Below are 18,046 nucleotides of genomic sequence, written 5' to 3'. Positions count from 1 at the left end.
TGTCGTAAATTTGAGGTTTCGTTTTGTTGACTGGATCCTTCCTGACACATAAAATATGATTTTTCTCATACAGTCGTTGTGAGTTGTGGTTTACGTTCTCTCGAGTGTTGTTCGTACATTAACCATTTACTTGGTTGCTATAAAATATACCTGAGTGAATTTTGGGTTTAAGTGTGACGATGTGTTTTTTTTTCGGCGTATTTTCTTGTTGGGGTCTATTTAATCTGTCCCGTTAAGACATTACTTCTCTACTTTTTGTCTGTGTTTGTTAAACATTTGTGTGAAACCAGTATATCAATGTACAAACTACCTCTGATTTCACTTCTGCCTAAACATAAAATCGCTTTTTAATATTAACGGTTTAATACTAAATAATATTAGAGTATTCTATTACAATAGGGATCGACGGTTAACGTGCGATGAGTTAGTAATTATTAATAGAGTAGAGCTATGTGTAGACCGACATTTGGTCGGACGTCTCTTCGTGTAATTTTAAGAAAGACATTGCTAATTTTTTTTTGGACGGAACTGTCTAGTGTTTGAAAACGTGAATATATTGTTAAACTATTTCACTATTTTCTCTGTACGTACTCTCATATAATGTTAGCATAGTAATCGTATTCGTTTTACTGAGCATCTAATGATATTAAAACAATTTAGTATTCATAGGTATCCTGATCGTTGTTTATAAAATGACCAATTCATTATTTGAAAATCAATACTAAGACTTGTGTGTATGCGTATCCCGAAGTTTCCTCTCTCGTTTTTTGCGTGCAGTTAAATTATAAGAATACAATTTTTGGTGTTGTGTTTTTGCCATGAAACACAATTAATGTTTTTAACGAAGAACAGTTAATTACTTAATGAGTATTATCTTTCTTCTTCGCTGTGAGGACCACACATTTTTTGTCAGGTAAACTACAATTTTTTGATTGGGTACACAGTTAACGGTTGTACCATAATTGTGGCTTACTGTTTCATTCAACCATGTATCTAGTATTGAGTCATATAAAAATACTTCTATACTTTATTTTACTTATGTTGGTATTGCACAATGTTAATCTTTCTATTCTTTTTGTAGTCAATTCTATTCAAATTTCATCATAGTAAGTGTGATTTACTTGTATATTAAAACTTATTTGTTCTCAAATAAGGTTACCAACTTCCCCGTAATCGTCAAAATAATCATATTTGATGACATTTTTTTAAAAATCACACTAAACATAATATACATTCTTGTTGATTAAGTGAAATACAGTGCAATACTGTTCAGTCTACATTGGGATACTAATACCGTATTGAGTTGGACTCATTAAAAGTAAAGTTCGAGCGTATTTTCAATGTATTAATAATTTTTATCGACCCAAGAAATATTTTTATAAATACTTTTCCTTGTTTTGTATTTTGTTGATTTTTTCTGTAACTGTAGTTGATTTGTAAGTCGTTAAAAATTCATTTATTTGTGTAAATCATATATATATATATATATGTAAACTTTTGATATAGTATAACTATTTCAACAAAGAAAGATGGTAATTTTTTTCGATTTACCCAAAATAAGTTTGTAGTACAATTGTTATTTATGTTTTTTAGAATACTTAACAAACATTAAATATTAGAGTATTCTTAGTTAGAAATCATTAATCTTATTTACTTAAAAACTACTTAGTTAAACGTGTATGTTTTATTTATATTATTGATATAACTTTATTGATGATGAATACGTTTTTATAAGTTTTCTTTATTTATTTTATAGTGGCCGCGGCCAAGATCTGTGAACGCCGTGTGTGAACAAAGAGGATAACAACGTCAGGTCACGGACCCCCTTTGGCGTGGGCAGGCCCCGGCATTCTCGCGGATAATGTTTATGGGGCGGCGCGTTGGGCACCGCCGCGTTCCATGGACGAAGGAGCCGGCGGCGGCAGTAGCGGGAACAGTACCAACCGAAGAATATTACCGCCACTGTATCATCATCAAATCCAGCAACAGCAACAACAACAACAGCAAGCTGCAGCAACAGCGGCAGCAGCAGCGGCTGCAGCTCAACAGTACCTTACCGTAGCTGCAGCAGCCGCTGCAGCAAACGCTGCGGTTTTACAGCAGCATTCATCGTCATCATACAACGGTGAGGTGCAAGACAGATCAGATTCTGGTCTAAGCTCATCTAGAACTCTCAACTCGAGTGATGAACGGTCTGGATCTCACTCGAGTGCGTTCAGCGGGTCCGATGACCACGGGGCTGCAACATCGCCTTTAAACGAACAGCAATCGTTTAACAACGTACGTATTTGGAGAGATCCCAGTCTCTTACAGGTAAAATATGCTCTATACTTAATTAATGAGCTCAAAATTAATTAAAAGAATCTATCCACGAAACAAAGATCTTTTACAAAGGGTACTGTGACTACTGTCTCTCTATATTTCAGAATTAATTTTATTATGTTTAAATATTTGTTTCTTACTATGTATTTGTTATTTGGGTGATATGTTAGGAAAAAAAGTTAATTATTGTTAAAATATTTGAAATTGTCAGATATAAATTTGTAATTTATAAAAAATGTTTTTATCAAAAACTTAATTAGTTCTTGTGGAATTTCTTCACGTACTTTCTTTCTAGATTATTGATCATTAGTACTATTTTAATAGTAATATTATCAAAACAGTACCATTTGTAGATAATATACTGAAATAAAAATTGTTATTCATTGTATCAGTTTTTAAGTGTTTTCATGAAGTTTTTTCTTACTGAGCCTTTGTATTTTATATTGTGATTTCTTTTATTAACAGCATCCAGTTGATGGACCTATAAGGCATGTCGATAGCGTTCAACATCAGAGTTTGTTTATGTCTTCAAGCGCTCAAATGTCTCAAGCACCGTTGCCCTTTCAGTCTTTTCATCCACCCTCGTCTACGGTGCAACCAATGAATGTCGGTGGAATGATGTGGAAGCCTCCTCCAGTATCAGTTTCAAATTCTAACGGAAGTGGTGGTCAACAACAATCCGTCAATTACTATCAGCAACATGCTAACGACCAACAGTTTAGATTAAATAACAGGTGTGTTAACGATTACAGATTTTGTTATTTAGTTATTTTGCTGACGGCACTGTTGCATAGGTTCCAAAGTTTTAGTCATCATTTAATTGTTTTGTTAGCAGGAGTAATGTCTCTGATAAAGATGCTGCCAAGTACAAGGAAGCTAAAAAATCCAGGTCTAACTCGCAAGTTTCTCTAACAAGTAGTTCTAGAACTACCCCGACGTCCATCGGCCATCAGCTTGTTGCTGTGGATTCCAAAGAGTCTCGTGAGTATAGACGTATGGAAATCGATCGCCTCATGAATCGCCAAAGGCATTCGGAACAACAGATGAGAGAACACTCAGAAAAGAAGAAAGCCGAAGCTGCTGTTCACCAGCATTTTGAAGAAAGTTTAAAGTTGGCACAGCAACAAAGGGTAAGTTTAAAATAAATTATTCTTTGATTTTCTAAAATGTATTTTAAATTTATAACTATATCATACTCTAATTATTAAAATTAAAATTTTATATTTTAATCAAACTAAAAAACTTCAAGTATCAAATTCACAATCAAGGTTATACATTCTTACACAAAAATATACTTTTTTAAAGTCATCAAAGCTATTGTATGTATGATTTTTTCTCTTAAAAAATTTGATTTAAAGATTTTTTTGACACTTATCTTGAATTTAATTACAATAATGCAATAATATTTTCATTTTGAATTTAAATTACGTCGATTGAAAAAGTACTTTTTTATTGTTCTTTATTTGTGTCAAATCATTGTATATTTTTTCTTTTTCACTTGAAAACAATTTTATTTTATGAAATTGAGCTATATAAGTATAATGTATAATAAAACAACAAAGTTTTTAACTTTTATTCAAAAACTTAAAACTTAAAATTTTATTTTTCTGACTTTTCTTTTAATTTTAAAAGCAAATTTAACGTCTTCATTCTAATATACCGAGCATAGAAATTACAAATTTATTTCTTTACTAAAAATGTAATTAGCTTATCTATAATCAAATTTATATTGGAATGTAGTAAAGTTTTTAGCTATAATGTAAGTTTGCTTTTGTATAGAATTATCAAAGAATTTTGATTATCGAGCACTTATAAAAAATAATTAACTTAATTAGTTTGTAGCAAGATATTTTCTTTACGAAACTTCTGAAAACAACAGATGGAGGATCGTTAGGTTTTCGATGGTTTTTCATTTAGCTTATTTTTATAAAATAATTTTGAACATAATTGAGTGATTTTAATTGTAAAATACTTATTTATTAAAAATAATTTTTGAAGAAACCAAAAACAAAACTTGTATTATAATATTTTATACGTATTATAAAATAATATTAATAATATGTAATATATTATTTTAGAAATAAATATTTTTTAGCTATACATTTTTTTATATTCCATTATTCTTACTCATTGCCATCAAAAAAAGGTTTATATGTTTATAAAAAAAATACTTTTTTTTTCAAAAATCACCAACTTGGGTTACAATTTCTATGGCATGTTTATCACACTACACTGTAATTTTTAATTTATTATTTATAAGGTCTGTATACAAAAAAATGTAAATATAATATATGTAAATAATAATATATGGCGCATATGAAAATTCATCATGTTTGTCTTACCAGGAAAATGTCACACACTTCGATTTTGTGCTTAACTTCGTATTATTACGAATAATAATTTATATTCTGTATATGAATTACCAATTATTTCTCTGTACACAATTTCCCATTAATTAATTACTAATATTATTTCTCTTCGTTTGTATACAAGCAGGTTTTTGGGAGAAATATAATTGAATATTTGAACTTGAAGGGTTGTATTCCTCGTATATATGTTTTTGACACTTGAAAGAGTTTGCAAAGTGCAGTGTTTCTTTAACATAATCGTTTATGATAAAAGATTAACCTCACATGTCATTCGATTTACATTCAAATAAAATATTATTTTTTGATTGCCGCCAAAGTGTTAAATAAAAAGATATATTATGAATGAGAAATTTTTTTGAGGTACCTCTATGCGATACAAAATGTATTTAATTTGCATATAATATATTTAAATATTATTTAAATCGTGTAAATATAACGTTTATGAAGATTAATCAACATTGAATAAAAACTGAAAATATTTGAATGATATTTTTATTAATTTACTTCTGTATTTTTAGCGCTCAAACTGGATTTCTAACCTACCCACTCCGCCTAAAAATATATTTCCTTTGCAAGGGTCGAAAACTTCTCAGGAAATAAATACCAAAGGTCCTCCAGTATTAACCCCTATCAGAAGATCGCCTGAAGACTGGAAGGACAAAGGAGTTAACTCTGCCGGCAAACACACTACTGCAACTACCGTTCTACCCAGATTAACCCCCATTACAACAATGCCACCATCTAGATCTTCGGCTGTGAGTAGACAGTTATAAATAACTAATGGCAATGATGCATTTCATGAATGAACATTTTCTTATTTTATAATCAACATCAATTGATTTTAATAAAAAGAAATTGTTGATATTCATTGTTAGATAATTTTTTCTATCGTAAAAATATATTATGTATTTTTAATCGAATTAATTTGATTTTGTAGCAAATACCTCATAGAGTTCAGCAACAGCAAACGTCTAAAAAATTATACGACGGTGAAAAAAATAACGTGACAATGAATGTTCACGACGGTCTCAACCACAACATGATCTCTTATGCTCATTTTATGCAGCAATCTAGCAACAATAACTCAGCGACAGCTGCTTATCCACCATCACCATCTCCATCGTCAGTAATTGTAAGAAATGATAGTACATCGCATAAAAACGGTGGTATCGTTAAAACCGAAAGTGTTAGTTACTACAGCTCAGTATCGCCTGGCATCAATATGACCAGCCCTCATGAAATACCACCACAATTAGAAATTAATAGAGGTAGTACTCGGGCTTTAGAATCACCCGACATCGCGAAGTCGTCTTCAAGGGTTCCTACGTCTGCTTCCCGTTATCTTCCTCCGCCGGAATCGCTACTTTATCCAGCAAATGTTACTAGTCAACAACTTAGTAGCAGTAATTCTAGCTCCGGCTCTAATTCATCAACGTTTTATCCATCATCGTATCCTGGTCAAACATTTGGTCGTTCTCAAAATGTTATTGGTGGCCACTATTATCCTTCTGTCTCGCCATCTTATTACCATCCTCCATCAAATTATCGTCAGACCAGACATGCAGATACTGCTTCATTTTACCCTGCTTCCACAATACGCCATGTTAAGACTTCAGGTCAATTATCACCGTACCCACCAACCGCTTCTTCACCTTTATTACAACATTTTAACCGAAGTAGTTCTAACAATACTCCTCCTCCGGCACATACCAGTATAGTCAATACCCGTAGTTATACACCGGATGCACAAGAACCTATACCTTTAGCATTAACTAGTAATGGCCATAATAAAAACAACGACGAAATTCAATATGAACCCTTGGATCTTGTTGTAGTCTCTGACCGTGTTTCTAGACCATCGTCTGCACTAATTATTGACACAATAGCTCCAAATGTAAACAGTATAGAAGTTCATCCGGATGCGCATACAGATGCTGCTAAAGTACTTTTAGGTATGCACACTGCCATTGATATACGTCAGAACGTACATGGACGTTCTGACTCTGACAGTTTACCTTTAAAAATTCGCGTTGAAGACCAGAATGGTACGAAAAAATTAAACGATGCCAATTGCAATGGTCAAATACTAAGTAATGAATATACTATCTCTAGTCCTATGTCTTTAACGACATCTATCTATGATTTCAGTAATAAAACTGAACTTATCAAACTAGAACGAAAAGAAGATGAAGTGATTATTGACATTGGAAACGAAAATAGTGTACAAAAAGAGCAAATCCAAAATGATTGTGATGAGGATGACGAAGACGAACCCTCTCCACCTGCTCTAGTAAAAGAGGAGGCATCACCGCTCTCAAATCGAGACACAAATGGTGAATCGAAAGAGGATGAAGATGAATCTACGGGTTCGCCACCTGTTCTAATGCCAGCACCACCGTATACAACTACGGAGTCATCTTGCGGTAGTGGTGGAAGTATCAGTGTAAAAACGCCGCATCATCATAAACTTAAGAAGGCTTGGTTGCAACGTCATACACGAACTGAAGATTTAAAGGAAGCGACTGCTTCATTATCATTGGAAATCAGCAAAACTATAGCAAAAACATCGTCAGTTGATATTTCAGATGATGTTCCACCAGTGCTATCGTGTGAAACTGCTACACTTCAGCAACAACAAAATTTTAATAAAAAAAGAAGTGCTGGTGGTGGTAGTGGTAGTACGGCACTTGAAATGTCTTCATGTGATTCAGATGCTGACATGGCGGCTGGACCTAAAAAGAGAAAAGTTTCAAATGCCACCACATTTTCAGGCAATAAAAGTGCATCTGACAGCGATGAAACGATTTTTGATGGAAAAGACGACGATGCCGATGACAATGGAAGTTCGGGCAAAGTAGATGAAATTACGACGCGACAGTCAACAATAATTACGAACCATGAAAGAAAACAACGTAATTCTGTCAGTACCAGTAGCACTAAAATGCCTAAAAAGAGGGGCAGAAAACCTAAGTTGCCAGTATCTTTACCAGCTAAAAAAGTTTGTAAAAGTGATGATATTGCTATCGGTAGCGAAGAAGATGGTGACAACTTTTTCCAATCTGGACCGTGTTTAAATGCGGGTCCTAAAATACACAAATGCAGAGAGTGTCGATTATTTTTGAGCAGAAAGAAAAAAGATACTTGTCAAGACGATATCGATAATATATTCTGCAGGTTTTATGCATTCCGATTGCTTTATACCAATAAAAATGGTCAATTGACCAACGCGGGATTTCCAGACCCATTTAAAGATGTTACTGAGGTAAATAATAATAAAAAATATTAGATTTTATTAAAATAAAATAGCAATGGTAAACAATTTTTATATTAGTATTTTAGTGTAATTTTATTTTAATTTAAGATCGTCTCTAAAGTGTTTTAAAAATAATCACTTTGACTTAAACACTCCAATAATTTAATCTTAAATTCAAGTAAACCTTTTTTTTTTTTAATTTTTATTTTTTTACGGAAAAAATTTTGTCCTATATTCTTATACTACCTAAAAATTTGGCTTCTCATTTCTTATTACGGTTTGAACAATCAGACTAAGGCTGTATTGTGTAATATATATTTTAACATGACATAAATGGTACTGAATTTTTATATTAAATTCGTTTTACTAATTATTGTTGTTATTGCACTTTTTAGGAAGACCTCGAATTATGGACACCTAATTCACAGAATCCACCCGATGGATTGGATGTAACTGTGGCTAAAAAAGTTTTGGAGGAAGCCGGACGTCAGTTCTGTTATCTTGTCAAAGAAGAAAATGAAGCACTCACATTAACTCCATTTGCTCAAGGTATAGTTTTTTGACATAACACATATTTCAAAATAATCTATATGGTGTACATTATTGACATTATGTGTTTTTAACATTAGATAAACCCATTGCATGGAAAAAAGCTGCTAATGGAGTTAGAGAAATGTGTGATGTTTGCCTAACCACCATATTCAACTACCATTGGGCGTGTGCTAAATGTGGTTTTGGAGTGTGTATCGATTGTGTTAAGGTAAAATTGCATCAAAGATAATGAGGTTGTCTTCTTTGAATATAACACTATTAGAATATTTATAATATAGTCTAAATATGACATTAAATTGTGGATTTTGTATCTTATATTTATAACAGAGTCGTCTCAATGGCTCTGCGCTTTCAGCAGACGCTGCGTCAATGACCAAAAAAGATCTCAGAGAAAAGGACACTTTCATGTGGATCACATGCACTAATCGACAAAATCATGACATCGATCGGCTAATGCTGACTCAGATAGTAGCTGGAGATTCACTTAATTTAGTTAACTCGAAAATGCACGAAATATGTACTATAAATAATATTAGATTAGATTGTGGATGCCCGTCACACGGACCTCCTTCATGTAACTCAGTTGAACAACAGGTAAAAGTTAATTATTTTTAATCATTCTCTCATCTTATTGCGTTTATTTATTTAAAAAAAAAATGAAACTAAATTCATTGATTTTTTAATAAATCATTTTATTTAATGATAAATGAAGGTTAATAGTCCTAATAAAATACACAATATATTATGTACTGTTGTATGATAAATTACAAGTTTCCAATATCTTTTCTCTAAGATATGAAATATTTCATTGAAATCCTACAATTTGGTTCTCAGAAATCGCGTTCTATGATTTCTAAAATACTTTGTTGTAACAAAACATAGTACTACCTTGAATTGTTCGATTTATATTAACGCTTTCTATTTTCGATTCAATAGATTACTTTAGAGGTAAATTTATAGAATATCTATTTTTTAAATAACTATCAAGAGTTAATTATTTCTCTATTTGCATCAATTAATAAATAAAATATAATAAATAATTTCTAAAAACTTTATTTTATATTTTAATTTCTGTTTAATTGATATTTTTAAATTTTGGTACCTAATTGATTTTTTATACGTTACCATAGAATGTAATTTTAAATAAAGACTTTTCGAGTACCAAGCTTATTAAAGAATAGTTAATTTCTGTTGAGTTAAAATATTTTAAAGAATATGTTCTAAATTTGTTTGGTTATTATTTATTACGTACTATTTTCTATTGTATTTTCTATTTTGGTATTAATTTTTTTTTCTTATGTTTTAAGAATGGTTTATCTAAAGAAGACAATGCTACTAAATCGTGTAATGAACCGTCTACAGATTCAAAGACCGATTCGACTAATGAAAATGCGTTAACTGAGGTATTGTCGTTTTTCTTATTTTATTGTAACATCTTAACGTGTGTTTTATATATTCATATTTTTTGACAATCATTACTAGGTAAATAAACATGTTCTACAGTACTGTATTGTACATTAGATAAAGTTTAGACTATGTTTATTTTTATTAAATTTATTTAAAAAATTAATTTTTTTTTTAACTACAGGACAAAGTTAAAAAAGATAATAATACGACGTCGGTGACTACTATCATTGAAAAAAAAATTGATGAAAGGAAAGTCGACGATAAAAAAGTCGTTGAAGAACCTATTACAGCTGAATCTAAAGAGAAGAAAGTCGTTACCTTGAAACATTATGTAAAGAAGAAGAACAAGTATCCAGATAATGCAACCCGGAGGACATCACCAGTTCGCGTAATGACTGTAATCGAAAGCCGACAACTATATCCAGATATACCGCACTCATGGCTGTGCGACGGTAAATTGTTAAGACTGCTCGACCCCGAAAATCCTTTTAACTACGTTATATTCCAAGTAAGGAAAATGCTTTACTTAAAAAAATTTTTAAGCGTGCACTTTCATTTTCTTAAATTAAACAAATTTGACTAAAACCAACTTTAAAAATCATCTAAAAATGACCACGTTTCTAAAAAAACCGTCTATTATTTACCTAAATTGTATAATTTATTTATTTCAGGAACAGTGGAAGCGAGGACAACCAGTGATGATAAGCGACGTCGGTAAAAGCTTAAATCCACAGATTTGGCACCCAAAATCATTTTCCAAAGACTTTGGCCAATATAAAAACGATCTCGTAGACTGCTCGACCGGCCGAATTGTATCTAACAAGATGATGAAACAATTTTGGGACGGATTTGAGAATGAGAATGACAGACTTACAGACTCATCCGGCAATAAAATGCTATTGAAACTTAAAGATTGGCCTGTAACGGCAGACTTTGCCGAGACGTTACCTGACAGGTAATGAAACAATGTTGATAATAAGAAATATCAATTTTTCTTTTTGATAGTACAATAATTATTTTTCTACAATTAATGGTTATTTTAAAAACTCTTGTTAAACTTCCAATCGTTTCAAATTTTTTTTTTTTTTAGATTTGATGATTTAATGCGAGCTCTACCACTAAAAGATTACACCCATCGGGATGGCAAGCTCAACCTCGCTTCCAGGTTACCCGACTGTTTTGTGCGGCCAGATCTCGGTCCAAAAATGTACTCGGCCTATGGTAACGCATGTAACCCTGACCCTGGTAAACGAATGTTAAGCACAACCAACCTTCATTTAGACGTGTCAGACGCCGTAAATGTTATGGTGTTTGTGGGTGTGACACGTGACGGCAACAAAAAAGGTGATGATGCCGAGAGAGATCACGATTGGCATGTCAAAGGTAATAATTATATTTTTTGTTCACTTGAACATATTTAAAAATAGTTTGTTTCTATCCGATAAAATAATGTAAAAATAAAATTTTGATCTGTCAAAATGACTAGAAAGTATTACTTTTCAATAATTATTTTTAATCTATAGAAGCATATCGTGCCATTGACGAGGCTGGTTGTGATATTGCAAGTAGACGACGGGCCCGCGAAGCGAAAGAAATTCCAGGAGCTGTTTGGCACATTTACCACGCCGACGATGCGGATGCCATACGTGACTTGTTGAACAAAGTGAGTGCTGAAGAAGGTAAACCGGCCGAACCTAACCACGACCCTATACATGATCAATCATCATATTTGGACGCTGATCTTCGAGCGAGACTTTACAACGAGTACGGAATCGAAGGATACGCAATCGTACAGTGTCTTGGTGATGCCGTGTTTGTCCCAGCCGGAGCACCACATCAGGTATGAAATGATTTCACATAAAAATTTAACAAAACTGGCAATTGAGGAAGATTTTGTTTAGTGACATAATATCATTAATATCCGAATCGTGTAATGATCAAGTGTTATACTTTAATTAGATTCGAATTTAGTGGTATTTGAATGAAAAACATGTACATTGATTTTTTTTTTAATTTGACTAATTTATTGAAAAAATAATATAATTTTATAGAGAAGATAAGGTTATTATTAGAATAATATGTTAAAATATATCATAATAATTATTCGATGAATTTGAAACAAAAGATCTCTGATATTTTTTTGGTACATATGAACCTATTCATTTATTAATAATTTTTTTATTTTAGGTAAGAAACTTGCACAACTGTATTAAAATCGCAGAAGATTTCGTTTCACCAGAGAATGTCTCGCAATGTTTTCGACTTATGAACGAGTTTCGGGAACTATCAAAAAGTCATGACAACCATGAAGACAAACTGCAGATCAAGAACATAATGTACCATGCAATTAAAGACTCGCTTTCAGTCATGTTACACGATCGATTGCAGTCGGAGCAGAGCTAGTATTTTATAAATTATGTACTTGATTAAATATGTTAACTACTACCTATAGATTGAATTTACCTGAAGACTATGATATTGACGTGATTTTGACTTTATTATTTTTATTATTGTTGTTTGTGTAAATATAAAATCGGGTCCATTGCTCTACCCTATTGTAGTTTATTTGTATACGATTTTAACTATTATAATTTTTTTTTTAATACATCTATGTATAATAATAATAATGAACTCAATGTTTTGTTGTTATATAATATATTACTTTTTTTTTTTTAATATTATAATTTTGATCATGTATTAAATATTTTTATTATTATTATTATTATTGTTACTTTACGGTGCTTTTTTGAGCATGAGGACAAAAGTTCTTTTTTTCCATAGAAGGTACAATATTATGTTTTTCAATTTTAATTGTGATAACATGTGTAACATAATGTTATGTATACACTTATAATTAAATACTTTAACTTACATCTATAAATTCGCATATTTATAAATATAATGTTAAAATGAAATGTTGAAATAATTTATCTGTTGATCAGTTTTGTGATTTTGGGACAGTTAAAAAAAATAGTTCAAAATATAATGAATGTCATAATTTCAACAAATTATTTGTATACATAAATTGTTCTTTTTTTAAATATTCTATTTTAAATGACCTGCAAATATTTGATCTATTACAAATTACAAGGCTATATTGAATAACTTTCTACAAAATTAGCATCATTGATTTAATTTAGAAGGTCTGGAAGTATAGATATTAATACTATATGATTTTATAATTTTTTCTCGGGTGTTACCTCATTTAAATCTTTTAAAGATAAAAAAAAAATACAGGTAGTTATAATCAAAAAATAAAAAAAATATTGACCTTAATGTAACGAATTTACTTGAATTACAATGTAGTGCTACATAACATAATATATTATTTATATTAAAATATTACACATGTTTATGTTAATAATTTATTCAGGAAGTTATCCAATATTTAAAAAAATAAAATCTTAAAATAACAAAAAATTAGTTATGATCTATCATGTATTAATAATTTATTAAAATAACTTGCCATGAATAAGAATTAAGGTCTACTTGAATAAATAAAAATTCTACTCTCTTATTCATTTTCTTCTATGATACATTTATTATAAAATAGGTAGACTTATCACAGAATTATTTATTTTTTTCTGTAATAGATTTAATGAATTATACTAGGTAAATTACAAAAAAATATTTTGGTTTTGCCTGATTTTGTTTTAACTAATTTTTAAATTATTCTACAGAAATTTTTAAAATTGCATTAAATATTGAATTCATATTTTTACAAATTAATTCATTCCTCCCATTTTTAATATTAATAACTATTGTAATTAATATATATATATAAAAATGTAAGATTTTATCATTCGTCTATATGTAATACAAAATTAATATGATGCAAAGATCAACCTTTAAACTTGCTACATTTTGTGATCAAAGTGTAATGTACTAACAAAATTAAGTCTTCACACATAGAATTTACTGTTATAGGTAATTCAATATTGAATCTTGAGTTACAAATACTTAATTAATACCTAATTATAATAATAAAATTATCACAGATATGACAATATTCATTGATTTTTTTACTGTTTTTGTTCATTTAAATTCTGCTAAATATTTTTCAAGCAATTTGTTAATAATTCAGTGAAAAATAATAATTAAAAAATTTCCATAAATAAATATGAACTAAAGTTTATAATCAGCAATTATTAATTTCCTTTCATAATACTATCAATACCCTATTGTCTATATGTCAATAAATAATCAATGAGAAGTAAATGAAAAATAATAACTTTTCTTTGTCTAATATAAATAGTTTTTATAATAATAAAATAACTATATAAAAGTAGTAAAAACTACAGATATAATTAACTTAATAATTAATAAGAGTGTTTGGTTTTATTAATTATGTACCTTTTTTTTTTTTTAATGGTTAAAACACTCATAAGTAATAAATAGTAACAATGATATAGTATTAAAGGAGCAAATTAATTAAACTACAGTCAGCCAATTCGATGAAAGTCCATTGATCAAAATTCGTGATAAGTAAAATTTAACTGTAAATATTTAGTATGTTAATGTTTATTAATAATAATTATAGGTAACTTTTAATCTAAAATTTGGATCTCTTGTATTGAATAAAACTTGTTAAAATTTGTTTTTGTTATACTAAATTAAGTGTTTTAAGTAAATAAGTATTGTATAATTTTCATTGTTTAATGCTATTCATTGTAAAATAAAACTTTTATTGTTACCAAATAAATATTATGCTGTAATTAATATTATTGTAATGGGTACTAAAATAATTGTAGCTATAATTATAAGATAATTCGTTAAATAAAATTTATTCTGTTCCTCACTCTCTGTGTTACAATTGAAAAAAATATGTCATTATAGGACTCAGAGAATTTGTTCATAGTTATTATAAACGATTTTTTTTTAAAGGATAAAAGAACAAAAGCCAGAATTTTGATGATCCATATTATTGTATATCATAAAAGTGTGTGTTGTATAAAATTGTCCAATTAACACGAAATGATTTACCACCAAAATGATAATCACTATTGTAATTGTCAATTCGTAAAACATTCTGTAAAAATAAAACAGACTGGAAGTCGTCTTTAATTGAAAATAATAATTAGATATTAATAAATTAAAAAACGTATAGGGTAATTTTACATGATTTTAAACATTCTAAAAAATGTTGTAATTCAATAGTATGTCAATGACTTGATCTATTCAACTTTCTCTTCATTTATTAATTTTTATTAATTTATAAAAATATAATTAAACAATATGTTTTTTATAATTCATTAAACTTTTTTTCCTTAAAGAAAAATTGCTCAACAATATTTTACAAGTTTGAGAAGTAATTTTTTTATTTTTTATTGTCCTACATTTATTTTAGTCCAATATACATCAAAATACTAAAATGAAGGGAATAATCTCAATTATTATTGTTCTCACAGATTTTGATAATAAACCTTTATTAAATATATATATCCGATTGTCCTAAAACTGTTTACTAATATATTACTATAACTACATTATTTGTAATACTTAAGTCAAGATAATGTGATATGGAAATGAAAAATAAATAATATTAGCTTCGATGCGAAGCGGAGAAGGTATTAATTTTACTATGATTTTTTTTTTTTTTTTTTTATGTCTGTTGCCACTTTTTCTCAGCTCTCACTGGACCGATTTCTTTCAAAAATACGTCAAAAGATCACAAATCGTATCTAGTTGAAGACATTACCCTTAAAAATTGAAAAAAATTCCCTCGTTCCCCGCAAATGGGGGAAATATCCAAAAAAATTACAAATTTAAAAATCGCTAATTTTCGAAATTTTTTCACTTTTTTTTCTTAAAACTTCCATAACTTTTTGAAAAATCAACAAATCAACATAATTTTTTTTTATACTAAAACCTTAGATATTTACCTTTCATTTGATATCATTTTTTTGAAAATCTATCACTTAACCTGCTCATTGGGGGGGATTTAAAATGGCAACTTTTTTACAAAAATTAATTTTTTCAACTTAATTTTTGAAAATGTTCCGGAAAGACTGCGTCCTTTAAACATATATCAAATTAAAGCTTATTTTATGTACTACAAAATGAAAAAAAAAAATTTGTCCCGACACTTTTTTTTCTACATTTAAACGGCTGCCGTAGTTAAAAAAACACTATTTTTGTGTTAAAATTTTCGATTTTCGATTTTAAATTTTCAACTTAAAAATGCTATAACTTTTTGAAAAATGTATATATCAGCACAAATTTTTTTTTTCTAAATACATTATAAGTACATCTTTCATTTGACATACTTTTTATTAAAATTGGACAATTTCCCCTTATATAGGGGGCGTTCAAAACTTAAAATATTGTAAAAAACATAGATCTTTTTCAACTGAACTTTTGAAAATGTTCCGGAAATACTGCGTCCTTTAAACATATATCAAATCAAAGGTTATGTTATATACTATCAAATGAAAAAAAAAAATTTGTCCCGACATCTTATCTTCTATGTGCAAATGGCTGTCGAAAATTTAAAAAAAAATGTAATGTTTGCGATAAAAATTACCTTTTATCGGGATGTTTTTTGTACTTAAAACTGCCATAACTTTTTCAAAAATTAACAAATAAAAATAATATTTTTTTGTATTAAAACCTTAGATATTTCCCTTTCATTTGATATAATTTTTTTTGGAAATCTACCACTTATTCTGTTCACTGGGGGGATTTAAAATAGTAACTTTTTTACAAAAAATAACTTTTTCAACTTAATTTTTGAAAATGTTCCGGAAATACTGCGTCCTTTAAACATATATAAAATTAAAGCTTATTTTATGTACTACAAAATGAAAAAAAAAAAATTTGTCCCGACGATCTATCTTCTATACGCAAACGGCTACCGTATTCAAAAATATGCTATTTTAACAAATTTTTTTTTAAAATGAAATACTATCTACAGATTTGCATCGAAGCGTTTCTTATGATAGTGATTTTAATCACTGTCAAATATCATCTATACTTGTCCCATCTATGCCTTGTCTACACTGTGCCTCGACCCCACTGTGCTACCGTTTTTTATATTGACATTGTACTTATCAATTCACCATAATATTGTAACTGTATTTTTAATTAAGTGATTGAGAAAGAGTGTTATAACAATATTATTATTAAAAATATGACTGTACATGTACAATATACGTTCAAAGAAATACCTTATAAAATAATTATTATGTAGATCAGGGATGGACAACTCAAAGTTACTAGAAGGCCAATTTTTAAACAATTAAAATCTAGAGGGCCAGAGCAAAGAAGCAAAAAAAAAAAAAAGTCATTCAAATTGTACATTTTAATTAGCATTTTTTTGTTTATAATGTAATAATACAAAAAGGGTTATTAAAATAATTTAATTAAATATAAATAGATATTTGTTTAGTGTGAGTTTTGAGCATGAATGGCTTCTTGTGACAACGCGATAAAATCGACTTCTATTTAGGACGAAGAAACACGAAGTAGGTGACTTAATGTTTCATCTGTTAGTCGATTTCTATGTTTTGATTTAATATGTTTCATGTTTGAAAATGTACATTCACAAATGTAAGTAGTCCCAAACACGGATAACATTTTTAATGTGAACTCTCGTAAAAGTGTATATTTTAGAATAGGTAATTTTTTCCAAAAGCTTATGTCAATATCTTTTGTAGATAAACTTTAAAATTGTATGTTGCAATTTGAAAATGTAGCGCGGGCCATATAAAAAAGCCTCGCGGGCCGCCAGTTGCCCACCCCTGATGTAGGTAATTACACATATGATTTAATAATATATCTCTGCTACGATTGTTTCACGAACGATTTGTTGTTATTCTTTTAGCTTCGATGCAAAGCTGAGAAGGTGTTAGTTTTACTATGTTTTTTTTGTGTGTCTTTTACCACTTTTCATTGCTCTCGTCGAACCGATTTCTTTTAACGATATGTCAAAAGATCATAAATCGTATCTAGTAGAAGACATTACCCTCAAAAATTGAAAAAAATTCCCTCGTTCCCCGTAAACTGAGGAAATCCCCCAAAAAATTACTAATTTAAAAATCGCTAATTTTCCACATTTTTCAATTTTTAGCTTCGATGCGAAGCGGAGAAGGTATTAATTTTACTATGATGTGTTTTTTTTTTTTTTTTTTTTTTTTTTTTTTTT

The 18,046-nt window shown here is 29.3% G+C and overlaps 1 protein-coding gene across 5 annotated transcripts in view; it reads left to right on the top strand.

Annotated features, from left to right (window-relative positions):
• LOC126899059 (uncharacterized) overlaps nt 1-14,701 on the top strand; it is a 43,261-nt gene extending 28,560 nt beyond the window's left edge. For 3 of the 5 annotated variants that reach the window (XM_050673582.1, XM_050673583.1, XM_050673584.1), the window contains 14 exons: nt 1,757-2,313; nt 2,788-3,056; nt 3,155-3,452; nt 5,210-5,446; nt 5,629-7,953; nt 8,340-8,493; nt 8,574-8,704; nt 8,824-9,090; nt 9,804-9,899; nt 10,085-10,411; nt 10,575-10,858; nt 10,994-11,286; nt 11,427-11,743; nt 12,091-14,701. In XM_050673582.1, the coding sequence (XP_050529539.1) occupies nt 1,900-2,313; nt 2,788-3,056; nt 3,155-3,452; nt 5,210-5,446; nt 5,629-7,953; nt 8,340-8,493; nt 8,574-8,704; nt 8,824-9,090; nt 9,804-9,899; nt 10,085-10,411; nt 10,575-10,858; nt 10,994-11,286; nt 11,427-11,743; nt 12,091-12,306 (5,628 nt within the window). In that variant the 5' untranslated portion in view covers nt 1,757-1,899 and the 3' untranslated portion in view covers nt 12,307-14,701. The remainder of the gene's footprint in view (nt 1-1,756; nt 2,314-2,787; nt 3,057-3,154; nt 3,453-5,209; nt 5,447-5,628; nt 7,954-8,339; nt 8,494-8,573; nt 8,705-8,823; nt 9,091-9,803; nt 9,900-10,084; nt 10,412-10,574; nt 10,859-10,993; nt 11,287-11,426; nt 11,744-12,090) is intronic. The other 2 variants (XM_050673587.1, XM_050673586.1) reach the window with 2 other exon arrangements.
• Nucleotides 14,702-18,046: the final 3,345 nt, after the last annotated feature.

This window comes from Daktulosphaira vitifoliae, unplaced genomic scaffold (assembly GCF_025091365.1).
Source record: "Daktulosphaira vitifoliae isolate Bord-2020 unplaced genomic scaffold, ASM2509136v1 Scaffold_2, whole genome shotgun sequence".
Classification (NCBI taxonomy): Eukaryota; Metazoa; Arthropoda; class Insecta; order Hemiptera; family Phylloxeridae; genus Daktulosphaira; species Daktulosphaira vitifoliae.
Note: the sequence above shows the minus strand (reverse complement) of the source record. Positions and strands in the feature narration are given on the sequence as shown.